Raw genomic sequence first — 20,482 nt, forward strand, 5'->3', positions numbered from 1 at the left:
TTGAAATAATTTTAGACTTACAGAAAAGTTAATAGTACAAAGACTTCCCATATCCCCTGCACCTAGATTCTGCAAATGTTGAGCTTATTACATATACTTTATCATTCGCTCCATACATCCATATTAGTCTTTTTCCGAACTGTTTTGAGAATAAATTTGCAAACAAAATGCCCTTTTACTCTTAAATACCTAAGTATGTATCTCCTGAAACAAGGTCGTTCTCATACATAACCACAGGACAATTATCAAAATCAGGAAATTAACATCAACATTGCAAAATTTATTACAGACTTTATTCAAATTTTGCCAACTGTCCCACTTATGTCTTTTATGGCAAAAGAAAAATATTTTTCTGCCTCTAAGACCACGTTCCATTTAGTTGTCTTTAGTCTTCTTTAATCTGGAACAGTTCTTCAAGTCTTTATTTTTCATGACCTTCATATTTTCAAATGAGTATTTTGGAGATGGTCCCTCAATTTGGGTTTAACTGATGTTTCTTCATGCTTATATTCAGGTTATGCATTTTGGGCAGAAATCCATGAACGTGATGTTTTGTCCTCCGAAGTGCATCTTAGCAGGAGGCACATTTGTCCCGCAACTGGTAATATTTTAATATTTTTGACACAACTAGGGAATATTAAGAACAGATGACATTAAGAAGTTATTGTTAATTTTGTTAGGTATTGTGTTTATGTTTTAAAAAATGGTAGTTACCTGTTAGAGATACATACCTAAGTATTTAAAGACAAAATTACACAATGTCTGGGATTTGTTGTTGAGTATTCCATGAAAAATAAAGGTATGTGTGTGGCAGGGAAGGTTGATAGAATAAAAATGGCAGAATGATGAAAATTTTTGAAGTTGGTGATGAGAACATGGGGGTTCATTATTCTAGTCTACTTTTGTGAATGTTACATATTTCCATAATAAAAAGTACCCATGTACAGGTCTAACTGCAGCATAGATTTTCTTCCACCCAGCTGTGGCTAAAAGGCAATCCTGCCTCGATCTTTCTTGCTATACCAGATTAAAGTAGGCTTGAAAAGTTCAAAAGCAAATTCAGCAGCTTGCATTCTGGGGAGTTTTGGTAGATATGTGAGGCTGTTTTGTACAGGTTCTTACAGCCCATTCTCATTTGCAAGGCTCTGGAGACCCATTTTGGATTCAGGCATTGTAGATTTCAGTTGCGAGGCAGGAAATCAAAGATTGAGAATATTACAAATGTGAAAACTGTATAAGAATATAATCCCATGAACACAGACTGACAGAATACTTTCAAAAAAGATCATTTTTTCTGTATTAAGTAATTTAAAATGATGCAACATTTAGTGAGGATGGGGGTTTAATCTTCAGCACTACTCGAAATACTGGTATTTAAACAAATATAAACACTAAAGGCAAAATTATACTCCACACCAGATTCCATGTGAGTATTGTAGTAATTGAGACAGGCAGGCTTTTCCTATTATAATGTAAATCATAAGGCTCCCAGTATCTGGGCAAGTATTCTGCTTTCTGTTCAATTAACTTTAGATTTCTCACGCTAACACACACGATTAGAACAGAAGTCCAGGAAACACCAAAAGTTAACTTCAAACCATACTGAATACATTCACCCTGTCACTCTTAAACCAACGTGTATTATGCATCAATGTAGTAGTGGACTCAGGGACAAAAATACATGAAACAAAATGGCCTGGGGGCCTTCAGTTTAACGAATGTTGATAATAAGACACTTTGTATGGAGAAGGCATGGGCAGAACAGATTTCTGACTCAGACAAAAATGACTTTATCTGACAGTAGCAAACTCCAGATTGGTCAAACGGTCTTTACCCCACTGTAGGGGAAGGTGAAGTTACTCGGCTTGATGCCCATTTTTAGGGAGTTCTGCAACTCTAGACAAACGTCTGTAATAATGATATAGGCAGCTCTCTATTACTACAAAATAGTATTCAATTTGTGCATTACCAGGTCTTTGATCATTTTTTCCTTTCTCCTGTGGCTCCTCTTTTGGTCACTTTCTGTACAGCTTAGCAAATACAGTACAGAAAGCACACTTCTGTCAACGTTCATGACTTACTGGGTGAAGAAGGCTTGTGGGGAGAAGACAGCTACTGGCTGATAGTAAGTAGCTTTATAAATAATGTGAACATGTCACTCATTTGTGATTTCCATATCCTCCTTATCACAGATGAGTATGAATTAATGAAAGATCATTTAAAATGATCACACAATAGAACTTTATAGCCAACATACAAAATGTCCTCATTTTTCTACTTTATTTTCTGAAAACTTAAAAAAAAAAAAAAGCTTATTTCACCAAGGATTAATCCTTTGCTGATGTTCAAATTTAAACTATGCTTTTGTGTTTGTCTCATAGGAGGCAACACTCAAAATTGCTTCTGTAGCAGTTTCTTCTAGTTTTTCACACACTCCTGCAGTAGCAACTGGTTCAAAATGCTGCTTTGTTTTAAAGCATGCAGTTTAGATGTATCTTCGCTGATGACGGGAATATTTTCATTTTGTTCCTGAGCTGTCAGGTCACTTTCACTGTCCGACAGTGTACACAGAAGAGTATCATTTTCATAGGTTGGAAAATAATACCTGAAACAACCACAGATACACTGAATAACAAAACTAATACATTATCCAGGGAATTTCTAGGTAGCGTTACTATATAATATCTATATCTATCTATCTGTAATTTTGCTAAGTTTCCTTGCCAATAATTTCGACAGCATTTTGCAATGGCTATAACAGAGAAAAGGAGCCCTGGTGGCACAGTGATTAAGCGCTCAGCTGCTAACCAAAAGGTTGGCGGTTTGAGCCCACCAGTCGCTTGGCATTGGGCTAGAGTTTTAGGACTTGGTTCAACATTCCCTGAGAACAGAGGAACCACAGGGCAACCAAAAACCCAAAGCCTCTCAGAAGTCCCCTCAACTGAGGTTGTCCCAGGGAGATGTGAGAACCAGTGTAGACTGACCGGGCTGGAAAAGGCTACCCTGGAGGCTGACTGTACCTCAGGGGTACCAACTACTTAATGTTCTTAAGGTGCCAAGATGCAAAATACATACCAAAAGCCCTAAGAGTGTACATACCTTTGATACAGTAATATTATTTCCAGAAATTTATCTAAATGAGACAAATATGCAAAAATGTAGGGATGTGGATTCCATTTTTTCTTATCTACGACAACAAAAAATAGGAAACAATCTAAATATCTAACAAATTAGCGTATACCATACAACGGGATACTTGGCAACCATTAAAAATGATGCAATAGACGTGATGGATATGGACAGATACACAAAATACTGTTCACAAAATGACACACCTAGTAAGATATAAGACCTATATCTACTTCTACATCTCTTTCTAAAAATTCTGAAATAGTTGGTCTCATTTGTAAGATGAGGATTACTTTAACAAACATATTTTCCTTTAAAAAAAATTTTTTTTTTTTTAAACATTTAAAGAAACTAAACAAAGGGATGAAACAAGGGAGGTGGGGAAAGGAAGTGGACACCTGGTTGAGCAGAACTTACTGCAGTTGATCCCATGTCTGTCTTTCAGGAAGCAGCGAAATGTGTTTAGTTTCCTCCATATGAGTCCTTAAGTCTACTTTGGATTTAAACTTCTCATGACAGCTGTAACACCTACACTGGTGAACCTCTCTCCGAATGAAGTTGACCAGTTTCACTTGCTGATAGAAATTTAATCCTAAAAATGACAGTATACAGAATCATTAGCCCAACTGGTCAGGCTCATTTCTGCACTGTTATAATTTTTTAAAAGAGCCACTCAGCTTTATTACCCAACTTCAAGAAAAACCAAAACTAGATCCATTACCACTGAGTCGATTCCAACTCATAGCAGCCCTACAGGACAGAATAGCGTTTCCAAGGAGTGGCTAGCGGATTCAAAATGCCAACCGTTTTTTGGTTAGCAGCCGAGCTCTTAATCACTGAGCCACCAGGGATCCCCAACCCGAAGAGGCACTCCAATTATACAGTAAAATAAAAGACACAAAATAATAACAGCCAATACTCATAGAGGGCTTACATGCTAGGCACTGTCCTGATTACTTTATATTAGTCCCTGGAAAAGAACATCATGCTTGCTAAAGTTGAGGGTCAGCAAAAAAGAGGAAGACCCTAAATGAGACAGGCTGACACAGTGGCTGCAACAATGGGCTCAAGCATAACAACAATCATGAGGATGGCACAGGACTGGGCAGTGTTTTGTTCTGTTGTACACAGGGCCGCTGTGAGTTGGAACTGACTCGATGGCACCTAACGACAACAGCTAATACATGCAATCCTCACAAAACCTGTATTAGGAAACTGTACAAGGTTGCATAGCTAGTAAGCAGTGGAGCCAGGGTTTGACACCAGGCTGTTTGCTCCAGATTTCATGTTCTTGACTAGGAAGCTAATACAACGTGGATATGTGTCCATAAAAGCAGTAAAGTAACACATTTAAGAGTCTAGGAAAGTAGTCACTGAGCTGAGCTGTGGGAAGTGAGCTTTTTACTGTCTTGGATCCATCAGTAAGTCAGTATTTTATATCTTAACACACCTAATTCTTCTATCACAGCGATACTGAGAAGGACACAATAGGGTACATCTATCACAAACCATGCTAGGTGCACTGCCAGGCAGTGCAGTAAGTGTTTTATATACATTATTCACTCCCCATAACATTTTTCCAACTTGAGGCCCAAGGTCACAGAGCCAGTAAGTGCTGGAGTTGAAATATGAACTCCAGTCTGACTCCAAAATCCATGCTCTTTCTACTAGCCCCCGTCTTCTATGTGATAGGTAATGTATGCATTAACTTACATTTTATTTGAAGTACTCATATATGTAGGTAAGAGGAAGAAAACTGTGTGAAATTAAAAACCGTATTTGAATATCCCAGTTCAAAATAGTTGAGAATCACTGCTGCGGAAAAGAGAGCTCTGTAAATGCATCTGCACAGAGACGCTGGCTGTGCACTCTCCAGTCACGACCACTGCACACACGCGTCATCCGCATCATTGGCAGTATTGTACACAAAACGTGCACCATCATGGAAAACAACTTCTGAAGCCAACTCACCAAGTTCTGACTTTATTTTGAGGAGATCAAACTCATGTGCATCCTAAAAAAGGGAACGAATACATCTGTAAGCATATGAATTATTTAATCTTTCGTGCTGAAGTTATAAACAGACAGCTTATTCACAGGACTTTGAGCATTTCTGAAACTCGGGCTGAGTTCATCATCTTCTGCTTTTGAAGTGTTCTAATTCTGTTTTCTCCCACAGCCAACTGCTTCTTTAAGCACAGACCAAACAAGTCATGCCAATCAGTTACACATTTAATTATTCGCAGCTCAGAGCTACAGATTTCACAATTTACTATGTTTGTATTCTACAGTTTGACAGAAAGTGTCCTCAGTCTCTAGGTAAGATGTGGCTGTACCGTAGTGTACATCTGGGCTAGATTTCTGGATACTGGGCCTTTATTCCACATGCAGATACACATTTTTATAGATCCTGCTTTTTACTTGCTGCTGTCAAGCACACTGCTTATCTGCAAGTTTCTCCTTCACTCACATCTTCCCATTACACTGCTTAGGATTTTCACGATGCAGAGACTTTTATTTATCCTGCTTGTTCCATTGCTGCAATCACCCGTCTCTCTAAGTGTTGTTGTAAGTTACACGCTCACGGAGGACAAAGACCGTCTAAGTGTGTGTGGCACCTAGTGCAGCCCCATATGCAGGAAGGTAACTAGGGATTCCAGGGAATGTTATCACCGACAGTGACTGAGCAGAGGGTGAGAACCCCTGTCAAGGATGCTGCAGAGGGAATCTCTGCACAGGGCAGGTGTGCGAAGACTCCTTTCAACTCAAAGATCATCAGGATATTATGAATTTAAACACAGGAACTGTACACACGTATTAGTGGTACCTTGTGACAGAGAAACTGACTCTATTTCATAAAGGAAAATGCCTTTGGCCTTTCTAACATCTTCTAGGTCCTTCTTTGGCTGTGTAAGAACAGTGGTTCAGTAGGAGGCTGGAGTAATGGAGAGCAAGCTCCATTAACGCAGAGGTGGTGGAAGGGAATATTAGAATCATCTGGCAATATTTTTCTATTATAATCAGCCCTCTACCTCCAAGCTGCAATACTGTGGCGAATTATTTGATGTTCCCCTTTCCCACCCACACTGTCCAATTGATCAGAGGTGTAGGGAATGTGTCACCTCTCTCAGATATACTGAGGTAAAAAAAGGCTTTGAACATCTAGCATCAAGCTTCATTATAACACAAGATGGCACCCAGACAGGGAAGTACAGATTATGAATGCCCCCAAATTTCTTCCCTCCAATCCTTGTATGCGAAGTAGCTGCAAGACTACATCCAGGTCCCTCTCCCATGTACCCCCAAGGGGCCTCTGTTTCCACAGGACCTTTGTAAATGGCAGCTACCTCCCTTCCCTCCTGCTCTCATGACTCACCAGCACAGGAAACACTGGAAAAGGACTCAGAACTTGCCCATATCTGCACAAAATAATATCATGGGTACTATTAATCATGGTTGCAGACACCACTTCCTGAGCTAGAACTAGCCTGTAAGTATCTCAAAGGTGAGAATGAATCAGCGGTCTATGAAATCTCAAAACAACAGCTCACCCAGCTCTAGTCAACTGCACTAACTAAACTGCCCTGAGACCTGGTTCTCCTGGCTTATCTTTTCTGTCTTGCCGATAGCACTTTGATGAATGGGGTAATGTTTGAGAAATTAAAGGTATAAAAGTAGACTAGGTTGCAATAAGCATCAGCTTTCCCCTGTCAGAACAAAACAAATTTCAAGTGAATAAAATTATCTCACCTCCATGTGGACATACAATTTCTCGACTGTTTCTGCTTGCTTGTCACAAAATAGGCAGACAGCAGAGACAGGGATTTCTTCCCAATCAGACCAGTCACTGTGTTGAAAAGAAAACAGAAGATATGGAGGTCCCTTCATTAAGAAAGTGTACGACACAGCGACTCTTCCCTAGGAACCACCGCCAATCCCATTCACCTCTGACAGTTTTGTAAAGACTGTCACATCATATTATGACTTTCTGATATAGCTTTTGAAATTCAAAGCAGCACCATGAAATTAATATAAACAGCAAACAGGTGCTGTTCCATTTTCTTATATTTGCCTCTCTTCTGAGCAGTTACTTCGCTACAGAATCAGTGCGATCACTTTCGGAGACAACTAGGTTTAATTTGCAAAGGAGACGTTATTGAGGGATGTGATGCTCGCTCTCATTAGCCACAACCACCGAGTGCACACGCTGTGAGGCACGATGCTGGCAGTGTGTTTCTGCATGACAGATGGTGTATTTTCAAAAGGCAAACCATACATCTTTCATGAGGGAAATACTGGCCATGTTAAATGGGCCGAGTGTTAAATCTGGTAGTATATAGAGAACTCCAAACGCATAGAGGATCCCTTTTACCACTTTTCCTCTTCCTTGCGTTTATCTTCTCAGATACTGCCGAGTGAAGAGATGTGGAGCCAAGAAACTACCCATTCAAACCTAAACAAGGGAGAACTTCTCATGGCAACTTCAGAAATTATGGCTGCTATGACTTTGAGGATTGACCTAACCCAATTCACACCTAAGCTTTCCTATTAAAAAATGGGGAATATTTTCCTTAACCCTATTCATCCAGGAGGGAGTCAGCAGTATATCTGTTCCAGGTCATTACATTACTTTTGTGTTTTTAAAAGGCCAACATCCATCCATTGAGCATTCTAACTAGTATGCCCTAATGGGAAAGAAATGTTTTTATTCTGGAGGACTCACTGCCTGACTCTCTATGCATCAAAGAAAGTTAGCAAATGGCAACTCTCCAACTTTGGGCTTTACACTTCAATAAAATAACATTAATTCAAAATCCTGGGAGAGAAAAAAGGCCACACAGCTTTGAACAAAAAGAGGATGAATAATAGGAAATCCTTTTAGGTTGAAAAGGACTACTTCTCAAGCTTATAATTTCAGGCACAGAAGCTGTGAATGCTTTAAGTTAGTCATCAGTGGGATGAACATAGAACAAGGTTAATTCCAATTCCGTTACATTCTCTATTCCAACAGCAAGCAACAAGGAGTGTTCAAAGATCGTATACTTCAAGATTTGGGGACCAACTGAGTAAACGACGCACTTTGAATTGTATTTTTCTCAGAATTATATGTTATCTACGTGTTCAATTAATAAACAGCTTTAGTAGCAAAATATTCGTTGGAACAACATTTGCTTTAGTGATTACTATTTCAAAGCTATTTTGAATGCAAGGTTTTGCCACATAACATCAAAGGACGTATGTCTCAGAGAAAAAAGGGTTTTGTCTTTTTATTCTGCGTCTTCAGGTAACATTCTCCAAAGACAATTTTAAATCAAACTAAAGAGCTGTTTTTCTACGCTGGAAAACACTGTAATTAATTAGTAGTAATAACAAGTCTTACTCGTCTTGATGGTCTAGCAACTCCCGATCATCTTCCAACTGAACTTCTTCCCAAGATTTTCCAAGTTCCTTTGGAGGAAGGACAGAGAGATTACAGAGATTTTTTTTTTTAGGGGGGGAAGGAGAAGAGAGGGGAAAACAGACACACAACTCTAAAAAAAAAGAAAACTCCCCCTTCAAAGGGTTTTGAAACTATAGAAGTAGGATATATTAAACATTTTATTTCAGTGATAAAGAAGGATATATCCTAAAATGCTTTCATAATGTTTTTCTTTTGGAGAAGCAGCAGTATCCTCTTCAGTCCACAGTGGTCTTTCCAGAGGACACTTCTCTGTTTGTATAAACCCTCCCATGGCTTCCCGCCACTTAGAACAAAATTCAGGGTCCTTACCGTAGTTTATAAGGCCTCCATGCTCTGTCCCTGGTTTCCTCTCCATCCCTATTTCCTACCACCTTTTTCCTTTGATTGACTTGCTCCAGCCAGACTGGTCTTTTTGCTGTACCTTGAACACATCACGCTCGCGCCCACCTAGGCACCTTTGCACTTGTTGCATCCTTGGCCTGAAACACTGTTCCCTGCCTATTTGCGTGGCTCAGGCCTCCTGGTCTCTGCTAAAAGGTAATCACCTCAGTCTTTTTCTGACTCCTCTGTGCAAAATCACGTCCCTTTTTGAAGTCACTTTTTATTTCTCTATGACATTTTAGTTTTCTTCAAAGCACTATTCACTACCTGAAACCATTTTATAGACCCACTTGTCTTATGATTTGCCATCTGTCTCCTCTACTAGAATTCAGTCCATGAGGGTCTGGCCTGTTCCATTTCCAATGCTTGGCACGCAGTGGGTACTAGTATTTGTTGAATTCAATTGTAACTGAGAAAATCTAAACTTTGAGACAAATTCAGACCCTGCCTCAAAAGGTTTTTGTAAGGTGACCAATGAGTTAGTTACTGTATACAAAGCCCATGGTACAATGCAATATTAGGTATTTGAATACCTATCCAAATTGCTTTTACCCCTTATAGTGCATAGAGAAGTCCTACCCTTTTAGGGCTGCATCTGCCAAGCCTATCATAGCTTCAGCAAAACCTTATAGAATGATGGGTAGGAATGACTTCCTTTGCTCCAACCATTTGTCTTATCTCTGCTGAGTCATTTCTTCTTTACTTTTTTGCCCCTTCTTTCTCTACCCAGCCTTCCCACTGTGACCCAGGCAAAAGCAGATAGTGGTACTAAAGGGGGATGTGGGAACATTACTGGACATTTTTTCAAGCAGCTAAAATATGGTTAGGAGGGTCAAGCCCAGCCTAGTAGCTTATAAGCTTCAGCATGCTATTCTTGTTCAATATCACCCTTTTGGAAAAACACAACTATAATTCACTCGTAATTTTGGACTTTTTTTCTTCCCCTCAAATAAAGGTATTCATTTAGCTAAAAACAAAGAACTACTGGTGCGATTATCATTTAGGGGGAAAAAGAAAATCCATCATTCATCAACTTAATGAGAGGTTTTGAAGCTGTCATTATCTATCAGCTAAATGATGCATGAACTCAGACATGCAGAGATCTACCATAGCGTCATTACAGATAGTTAATTTGGACTCTATAACATACTTCTGAGCGTTGTTATGAGGCATTTGAACCTTATTACAGGATACCAAGAATGGCCTCAACAGTGTCAACAGGATCCTTGTTAGAATTTTTGGTGGTGAATTAAATCCCTCAGGTATTAATGTCTTCCTTGGTCTCTCTGGACTTAGACTTAAGGTCATGCCTTTATTGCTCTATTACTCAGGGATGGGCCATCTATGGTATTTCCATTCTCAACTATACAGGCAATATTTGCCAATAAATGCTTGGAGGCAAAAGTGACAAAAATTATCTTTTATTGCCAAACTTCCAAACTCAAAGCATTATTTCACAACTTCTTCAGTAGTCCATACAATGTGTAAGGATTTATCCAGGCTATACAGCATTAACCATTTACCCCGTGAGGGGAAAATGGAAATCTGTGTATTAGGAATCATATAATAATGTATTTATTAGGAAGCAAGCAATTGGCATGTGACAATGACCCAGACTTTCCCAGACTGCACTGCTTTGGTTCAGTCAAATACATGACTTATTACAAGAACAAGAACCAAAGTGAAAAACAAGAAAGCACCAAACTCTCCAATTAAGACACTGTGCCTGCTAATGAATTATGTCAGGAAAGCAAAGAATGCAAGAAAAACAAAGTTTGGAAGGCATGTCAGTAAAGATGTTCAGAACACCCCCTCAAGCCCCTGCATCAGATGGTTTTTGATCAGAGGGTGGAAAAAAACACAGGGAAAAAAAAAAGCTCCTTTTCATCTAGCACCTCTCCATCCTCAATGCACACACACTTGACGTGTGCTTACACACACACACACACAACCCATTAGGAACAGAGAAAGAAAAGTGTTTTAAAGGTAAATAAATTATTTCTTTGAAACTATAACAAAACTATGAAAAAAATAGTTCAAGAGCCTACTATCATTATAAATGGCTTTGTATATTTTACGATTAAAAAAAATTAAACAAAAGAATGATAAAACCACTGCAAAAGCAATTTTCCTTAGCCCTGGCAGCATAGTGGTTAAGCTGCTAACTGAAAGGTTCGTGATTCAAACCCATCAGCTGCTCTGCGGGAGAAAGATGTGGCAGTCTGCTTCCGTAAAGATTACAGCCTTGGGAACCCTAAGAAGCAGTACTACCAGGTCCTGTAGGGTCGCTATGGGTCTGCATTGACTTCATGGCAGTAAGTTTGGTTTTGTTTTTGGTTAGAGGAACTCAGAGTTTGAAATGTGGGCACCTTAGGGATATGCAGCTGAAGCCTTGATAATGATGTGAGTTGCCCTCTGAGGCAGGGGTATCTGAAGACAAAAGTGTCTGGCACCTTGTGCCCTAATCATGCTCCTCTTATCGTCTGAGGCTTTTGGTTTATGAGAAAATAAAACAAGAGCTTGAAGTAGGCAATCTAGACTATGCAAAGGACCTTTAGTACATTTGCAAGTGCATTAATATTTGGAAACTGGTATGAGTTAATAAAAATGGAAATTATCTCGCCTAAGAAGGAAAAAGGAATCTGTCAATTTGCTGAGCTCCAAGGAGAGCCAAAAACAGCCTCCTTTCCCTGCTGATCTCCCACCTTTTAAGACTACGAGAGTGCATCTTGCCAAAAGTATCCTGGATGCCTCTTCTATCACCTCTGGTCTGGAGATACTCTATGTGTTTGGTGGAGGTAAGGAACTCTGTGGGTTAGTGACCAAATGCTGCATGTATGTGCTACAGAAGAAGTCAAAACATTAACTTCATGCACACCGTTACAAGGTGTTGAAACAAATGTGCTTACATGTCTGTCTCCTATACCAAGCTTCGAACTCTTTGAGAGCAGTGACTCGATTCAGCCACCCTGTCTATAATGTCTTTCTTTCTGTTCCAGCATCTGGTAACTACAAGGCACTCAAATGTTTGTAGAATGTATAAAGCCAATGAAATTGGTCCTGGAGAGAGGCAGTTGTGAGAAATGGATATAGACACAGTGAGCACTAATACAACAATTCTTCCTCCTTTTGCCCACACGCATGTCAGCCTTTTTCCTCAGAGGAGAAGCAGTGAATATCTCTCTATTCATTGCTAAAGTACAATTTTAGAAGAATTTATTCTTCATATTAATGATTTCTTCATGTTAAATATTCTTCATTAAAGGGATCCAAAATAAAACAAACGATGCTGAGAAACCTGTGATCCTCGTTTTTCTCTACGCACTGTCATTATCTGGGACAGTCTTTTACAGATTCGTTTACATATTATTAGTAGCCCTGGTGGCACAGTGGTTAAATTGCTTGGCTGCTAACTGAAAGGTCGGCAGTTGGAATCCACCAGTTGCTCCTCAGGAAAAAGAAGTGGCAGTCTGCTTCCGTAAACATTACTGCCTTGAAAATCCCATGGGGCAGTCCTACCCTGTCATATAGGGTTGCTAAGTCAGAATTGACTCGACAGCAATGGGTTTTTTTTGGTTACATATTATTAAAGAAGGCCTGGCAGTGCAATGGTTAAGCGCTTGGCTGCTAACCAAAAGGTCGGTGGTCAGTTACCCACAAGCTGTTCCATGGAAGAAAAGACCTGGCAGTGTACTCCAGTAAATATTTTAGCCTAAGAAACCCTATGGGGCAATTCTATTCTGTCCTATAGGGTCACTATGAGTCAGAATTGACTCAGCGACACACAAAAACAACAACATATAATATTATACAACACTCTTCTTTAAGCATTCCTAGTATGTTACTAAAGCTGATAGGCACCTGCCTAGTTTATGACATTTATACATCTGTAGATAGTTTATTAGCTTCTTCAATCCTTTTCAAAAGTGTTTACATCATTCCTATGATGCTACGGCATCACTGAAAACCCTCGTGGTGTAGTGGTTAAGTGCTACAGCTGCTAACCAAAAGGTCAGCAGTTTGAATCCACCAGGCACTCCCTGTAAACTCTACGGGGCAGTTCTACTCTGTCCTATAGGGTCGCTATGACTCAGATTTGACTCAATGGCAATCGGTTTGGTTTTGGGGTTTAAGGCATCATAATACTTTCTTAGTGTTTTTTTTTTTTTTAATCATTGTTATTGTTCTCAGCTATTTGCCTCAGTGGGAAAGCATACAGGGCTAAGTGGCTAATGTGGGTTAGAGTCCCCAAAGAGCTGATTAAAGTCAGCTTCACTTTGACTTTGGCTCATTTTCTAGTTTGTCACAAAGGGAATAGGCACTCTAGGGTGAATAGGTCAGTATGAATTCAACATCATTACTTGACTAAAAAACCTAACTTAAAAGTATAAGAAGTAGATATTAGTATTATCTCCATTAAAGAAGAATGAAGGAAATTGATGCACAGGGAGGTTAAGTAACTTGCCCTAGCTATGTGACCTTGAGAAGCTTACTTAACCTCTCTGTGCCTTAGTCTGACAATCTACAGAATAAGGATAATTAATGATAATACCTGTGTCATAGGGATGTAGTTAAGATTAAATGATTTAAAAGATATGATTTCCTAGAATAATGCCAGGCACAGAGTAAATACTCAAACAGCTGCCATTTTTCCTTTTTTAATTACTTTTATCAATATTATCCTAAAGTTGTCATTTAATTTTCATTTCCTGTTATTAAAGTTTTCACATTCTCCTGAAGCACTTCTCTAAGCCATGATTCATGCTGCATCAAAACTGGGCACTCCATGGGCAGCATCAGCCAACATGCTTGTCTAGAGACAGCCAGCCTGAGCAGGTGATTTCACATTTGACAAGTCACACTACATGATGCCCAGGGAATGAAGCATCATACTTTTCTAAAAGTGCCAGCAGAATGTGAGTGAGCAGTCCCTTTGAAGTCTCCTCTAAAAGGTAAATACCTCCAGCTATACGATATTCTGCTAGTCCCAAGCTCTTGAATATTAGTTTAGAAGAGCCTCAGAAGGAAGAATCCCTGTGACATGTCTTCCATAGCTTTCTGTAGGAGCTGACAATTTCTTAGCAAGTTAACACTGAAGCCCACTCCCTACTGGATTGGGTTGGGCCCTGAAGCAGCGTTTATTCTAGAAAGTGCTGTGACTTGAGTGATTTCAAGAGAAGACTGAAGGACTCAAAGGGTGCGTTTGCCTTTAGAGCGTTGTAAAACATTTGTAGCAACTATGGCAATCTCTCAGAGTCAGTCTTCAAACATGCTAAATTTGCTTCTCAAAGGGAATTTCATTTTAACACTATAAGGATCAGAACAGGAAAAAACAGACCCTAGAGCAGAGATTTCCAACATAGTTCAAGATATGCTTGTTTCTCTCTAATAGGTAAAAAGTCTGATTATATTCAATTAGCCTTCTGTGGCCAATGAGTTTAGATTTTAATTCACTCAAATCAAGAAGGGGAAAAAAAATCAATTTTTATTTGCTTAAAAAAAGAGCCAGTTAGAAACAGCACTTCCAATCTTTGTTCCAATCCCACTAGAGAATAATTTAACCCTTCTCTTTACATGAGTAGTAGAAGCACTCCCCAGGTATTGTGTCAATCAACACTCCCCTCCCATATTTCCCAAGGCCTCCTCTAGTGACATTTGCTTCTGACTGAATAAAAAAACATACCTCTTCTTAAACAAAAGGAACTGTAGTCTATGGAAGCTGGCAAATGCTGTTGAGGTTTCTGGGCAAGGACATTCTTCAGTGCATTTAAAAACCTTGGCATGGTAAACCAGTTAGTCTGTGCTACTAGCCAAACAAATAAAATTGCCTTGTATAGTAAGATGCCGTGGTTTCCCTGAAACTTCCCATAAAAACAGGCTGGTCCAAGCTGATGACAGAGAATTTTTTTGTTTTTCTTTTTAAATGGGGAGGAGGGGTGAATTTTTACTGGGAAGAAGAGAGAAGATTGAAGACATTGTTTTTTTAATTCTCTAGCATACCACCTAGCATATACAGTGTTTAACACATGTTTTTAAAATAGAATATAATTCTCTGGTCATAAGTTAACAGATAAATACAATAAATGGGAGGAGGGAAAAGGAGGGTAAAGACCCAAGTGCTTCATGTTTTTCTTTTTTTGGTTAAAATCACTGTGGATTCTAGAGATAGGGCATTTTTCTATATAAACATATCACAAATCAACAATTATGCTTTGTAAAAACCATTTTGAAGCTAATCACTGCTCAAAAGTACCCCTCAATTACATTATGACCTTTGTACTAACTGCTTGCTCAAATATTTGTTGGCCCTTAGAAAGATTTTGTTTGCAGTACTGCAATCAGACTTTAAATCATGACGGGAAAGGCTTACCAAATAATTGATGACATAAAATCGGTCATATTCTCTGTTCTTAGGATTGATCTTACGATGCTGTTTTTTTCTCATATGATCTTTAAGTGTATTTTTGTCCCTGAAGGTCTTCTCACAGTACAAACACTGCAAGCTAAAAGAAATACAGACACTGACAGACTGAACATGTCACTCAGATGCTTGCTGCAATGGCCCTTTATTATTATTTTTATACTTATTAATGTTAGGTCACACAGAATCTTCAAATGGGAAGAGGCATTAAAAGGGTAGTATAATCACCCATCAAAGTAGACAACACTCTATAACATCCTTGTCAGAAGCCCCTCTGCCCCCGCCACTTCATTCATTCATTTGCTTTGTAGTTTGACATATTGTGGTTTATTTTGTAGTTGGCTAAGTTGGTCAACTTGGCTTTTTATTTAAAACTGACCAAGATAGCTAATATTCAAAAATCATTTTGTGCTTTACTAATTATCTTTTTAAAAATGAAAATGCAGGTATGTTCTTCTGACGGTATGCTAACCCTCATGATGCAGTATGCTTTATCTCACATAAAGTTGAGTAACATATAACAATTTGACAATATACTTATTTCACTACATATGTACAAAAACAACAGTAAAGAGTAAAGGAATCCAAATTTAAGAATAGTGGTTTCTGGGGGGATGCTAATAAGGAAGGAGCTCTTACATGGGAAGATTTAAAGGAATTAATAATATTCTATTTCTTAGGCTGGCTTATTTTGATATACTTTGTATGATATGTTAAGTTTTTTGGTATACATGACATATTCTATTTAAAACATTTAGAAGCACTAAAAGGGAATATGATCTAGACAAAATAAGAATTGTCACACAAAATGTGAACTCTTCCAACATGACAAATGAGTAAGTTCCACTTCTTTAATTACTGCTCAGTATTAAATTCATTTTTAAAAATTCACAACAAAGTCCAAGATTAAAACAGCCCCAGACTGTTGTTTCATAAAATAGTACCTACTTGTCAAGCTTTTTTTGCAATGTATATAGAAATTCATTGCAGTTTACGATGTTGTCTGGCAATCCAATGTTAAAAGCATGTTCTCTGGCCATGTGGTTCAAAAGTACAGACCTAGGAAGGCATTTGAGCAATTAGCATTATTTATAAATCATCTAAGAACAAATCAGGCTAGGAACAGCATTTGTGTAAAACTATTATAAGTTTTTTATTATACAACATTAGTTTGTTATCAGACACAAAAGAACAAATTCTGTATGACCCCACTTACATGAAATACTGAAAGAGTAGACAAATGCAGACCATCAAAAGTTTATTAGTGGTTACCAGCAGCCAGATAGAAGGGAAAATGGGGAGTTATTATTTAAGAAGTACTGAGTTTCTCTTTACAGAGCCCTGGTGGTACAGTGGTTAAGAGCTCAGGCTGTTAACCAAGAGGTCAGCAGTTCAAATCTACCAGCCACTCTTTGGAAACCCTATGGGGCAGTTCTACTCTGTCCTATAGGATCACTATGAGTTGGAATTGACTTGATGGCAATAGTTTTTTTTATTAGTTTTTCTTTGAGGAGATGAAAAACATTTGCAAATGGAGAGTGGTGATGGTTGCATAACAAAGTAAACGTAATTAATATCACTGAATTGTAAACTTAAAATGGCACATTTTTAGTTATATATATTTTACTATGCACACACACATAAGCCTTTAAAATTTATTCTCCATATATGCATGGAGCCGTGGTGGCACAGTGGTTAAGAGTTCGGCTGCTAACCAAAAGGTCAGCAGTTCAAGTCCACCAGCTGCTGCTGGAAACCCTATGGGGGCAGTTCTACTCTGTCCTATAGGGTTGCTATGAGTCGGAATTGATTCTGTGGCAATGGGTTTGGTTTGGTTATATAGAAAAGCACATGAAAAAATAAAGTCCTGTTGATATATAAAAGGGTCCAGAGACATCTTAATTTATATAACTAACAGTTTCGGACGTATTGATGAACTTTCAAATGAAAGACAGTAATATTTAAAGATAAGTAAAAGGCAAACCTGTTACCGAAGCATTCCATATTGCAAAACATACAAATGCCATAAAAATTGGTATCATTTCTTTCTTGCTGTTGTTGTTCCAGAATTTCTTTCTGTTAAGCAGAAACAGATTTTTGATATTATCCTTAATAAGTGCACAGTTAACTAATGAAAAATGGCACAGTCTGGATGGGAGGAAACTGGGGCGGAAACCTGTAGAGTGTATATGAGAGCTGACAAGATTTCAAATTTCTCTCTTCATTCTTATTCTTGTATCAAAACTCAAAGTCTGTATGTTTAAACGTTTACAGAACACTCCACAGACATGTAGGAAACTCAAAGTGCATTGGGTCTGACTACCCTTCCCTATCCTTTCAGACATTCCTGTCTTTTGTCAGTGGTCTGCCATCAACCTCTTCGAAAAACAAAAACTTGTTGGGGTGGGATCTTTGATTTGCTCCTTTCTCAAATTCTCAGTTTCATTTGTAATCAAGTTCTGATCAATTTTTCATTTAAACTATCTTTCACATTACTTTTATCCACTATAACTGAAGCAGGATAAACAAAGGCATACAGCCTGGTAAAACACCTGGTACTTTTGACGGAGCTGTAAGCATCTTGGTATAGTTGGAGCCTATACCAAGCGAGTGCAGTTAGAATATGGAGAAAGAAGTCAGCAGAAGCTTTATGGTGGAGGAGGGTTTGGTTGGCTGTTCAGTTCTATCCTATAGGTCAGCGGCACATTACTTGCTGTCAAAGATGGTACTATTTTCACTTTACTACATTTGCCTTTTACTTTAGATTCACAGCGTATAACAAAGCCCTTTCTATTTAGTGAACAAGCAAGTACAGAATCCAGGGAATAAAGGCCTGGACAGGCAGGGTGGTGTTAAAGTCTGTCTAACAGAATACCCACACAAAAGCTTCACTGAGATGAGTCTGATACCACTTTTTCTTTCTAACATATGGATGAGCCTCTCAGCATTTGGGGATATAAAACACACTGAAAAAACAGGACAGATAATATATGCAAATATAATTATATCTTATTCCTGACTTTAATCAGAGTAAGAAGCATTCTGGGTAAGTAGATTTTCTAGATCATAGAAACTTTAACTTGGCATTTAAAGGGTTAATTGTTTTACCCCAGTTGCTTCCAAGACTTCTCTCAAGTTTCTCAGCGTTCCAAATTCAAGATATGATGTAGGGTCCTTGCTATGAACAAATATTATGATATTTTACTGTAATGCAAATATATCTCTTTGCCCCTACGAATGACTCTAAACTATTGTGCTCTTCTGGTTTGCTTTTCTCTCTCTTTTACGGCCACCTGTGTTTACTCTTCTCTTACTCACTGAAGCTTTTCATCACTATTAGTGATCTACTTCTGTCCTCAGCAACTGGCTCTGCCATCTACACCTCCTTTCCATCTGCTATCCTCTGTGGGGCCTCCTGTTCTTCCCCTTAACCTAGAACAAAACTACAGACACTCCCAAAACCCAGCTAAGGAAAAACAGATAATCAAATTCTATAAAGTGAATTAAGGGTGTTTGGTACCCATTCTCTTCCTTGGGTGGGCTCATGGTTATTATTTTCACCTCCTAGGGATGCTTTGTCTCTTTTTTCCGAGTTTTCTGTGATTTGGATCTAGTGTTACCAGATGCATAGATTTACGGGAAAGACTTCCTGTTACATGTACCTTAAAAGTATGTTTATCTGATACACACCCAGAGTGATGAAAGACAAAATTTGTAAATGGACCTTTAAAAAATCACTCTATAAATATGTAATGGTTATATCTGGAAGTGAAATAAACAGAACTAGCGCTTAACAAAGCCTTAAGTAACACTGAGTGGCTCCCTATTTTCTACCGAATAAAGCCCATAATCCTTAGCTTGGCATTCACAATGCTCCACACTTGGTTCAAATCTAGATTTGTAAAAACCCCTCTCAAACTGCTTCCCAATATAAACCCTATGTTATATGGAAATGAAAGAACATACACTAAAATTTACTTATTTGTGTACTGTTATTCTCAATAACAGTACTCAGTTATATGATTTCTTAAGCCACGCAATTGCCTGGAGTAATTGTTCCCCTTCTTCCCCATTTTTGCCTATTGGCATTCTCTGCCCTTACCCTTCAAGGCTTGGTTCAAATTTTCTGTGATGAGAGGAAAAAACAACAGGCTCGGGAGATCTATATTCCCAACGTGTTTTTATTTATTTATTTTTTCTTAGTGATGCCTTTAGCAAACCACTTCTCTAGGACTTAGTTTTTTTTAAATAAAATGAAGGAGATGAATCAGGTGACCTCTAAACTACCTTTGAAACACTCCACAAATCATAAAGATGGCTCTCTGTAAATGCACCACCCAGGGACTCCTAGGATAAGAAAAGGAAGTTGTCCAGGATTTCATTTTACTTTGGATCCACAATTGACACCCATGGAAGCAGCACTCAAGAAATCAAAAGATGTATTGCACTGGGCAAATGTGCTATAAAAGACTGCTTTAAAGTGTTGAAAAGCAAAGATGTCACCTTGAAGACTAAGGTGCACCAGACCCAAGCCATGGTGTTTTTAATCACCTCATATGCATGTGGAAGCTGGATGATGAATAAGGAAGACCAAAGAAGAACTGATGCCTCTGAATTGCAGTGTTGGTGAAGGATACTGAATATACCATAGACTGCCAAAAGAACACACAAATCTGTCTCGGAAGAAGTACAACTAGAATGCTCCTTAGAAGGATAGCGAGACTATCAGGAGGGATAAGTCCTTGGAGGGATCAGTCCTTGGAGAAGGACATCATGCTTGGTAAAGTACAGGGTTAGTGAAGAAGAGGAAGACCCTCAATGAGATGGACTGACACAGTGACTGCAACAATGGGCTTAAGCCTAACAACGATTGTGAGGCTGGGGTAGGACCAGTGTTTTATCTGTTGTACATAGGGTTGCTATAAATTGGAACCCACTCGACGACGCCTAACAACAACATGTTAATGAGGCAGGACTCAATCTACAAGATTAGATTGTGTCTTAAGCCAATCTTTTTTGAGATATAGAAGAGAGAAGTGAGCAGAAAGACAAGACGACCTCACACCACCAGGAAACAGGAGCCAGGAGAA

General features: G+C 38.7%; 1 protein-coding gene across 2 annotated transcripts in view; it reads right to left on the minus strand.

The window, feature by feature from the left end:
• Positions 1-1,149: 1,149 nt before the first annotated feature.
• ZNF277 (zinc finger protein 277) overlaps positions 1,150-20,482 on the minus strand; it is a 118,798-nt gene continuing 99,465 nt past the window's right edge. For both annotated transcript variants that reach the window (XM_049893617.1, XM_049893618.1), the window contains exons 5-12: positions 17,377-17,468; positions 16,341-16,451; positions 15,342-15,474; positions 8,510-8,577; positions 6,880-6,976; positions 5,101-5,143; positions 3,547-3,721; positions 1,150-2,605 (exon numbers count right to left, since the gene is read on the minus strand). In XM_049893617.1, the coding sequence (XP_049749574.1) occupies positions 2,419-2,605; positions 3,547-3,721; positions 5,101-5,143; positions 6,880-6,976; positions 8,510-8,577; positions 15,342-15,474; positions 16,341-16,451; positions 17,377-17,468 (906 nt within the window). In that variant the 3' untranslated portion in view covers positions 1,150-2,418. The remainder of the gene's footprint in view (positions 2,606-3,546; positions 3,722-5,100; positions 5,144-6,879; positions 6,977-8,509; positions 8,578-15,341; positions 15,475-16,340; positions 16,452-17,376; positions 17,469-20,482) is intronic.

Source organism: Elephas maximus, chromosome 8 (assembly GCF_024166365.1).
Source record: "Elephas maximus indicus isolate mEleMax1 chromosome 8, mEleMax1 primary haplotype, whole genome shotgun sequence".
In the NCBI taxonomy this organism is placed as follows: domain Eukaryota; kingdom Metazoa; phylum Chordata; class Mammalia; order Proboscidea; family Elephantidae; genus Elephas; species Elephas maximus.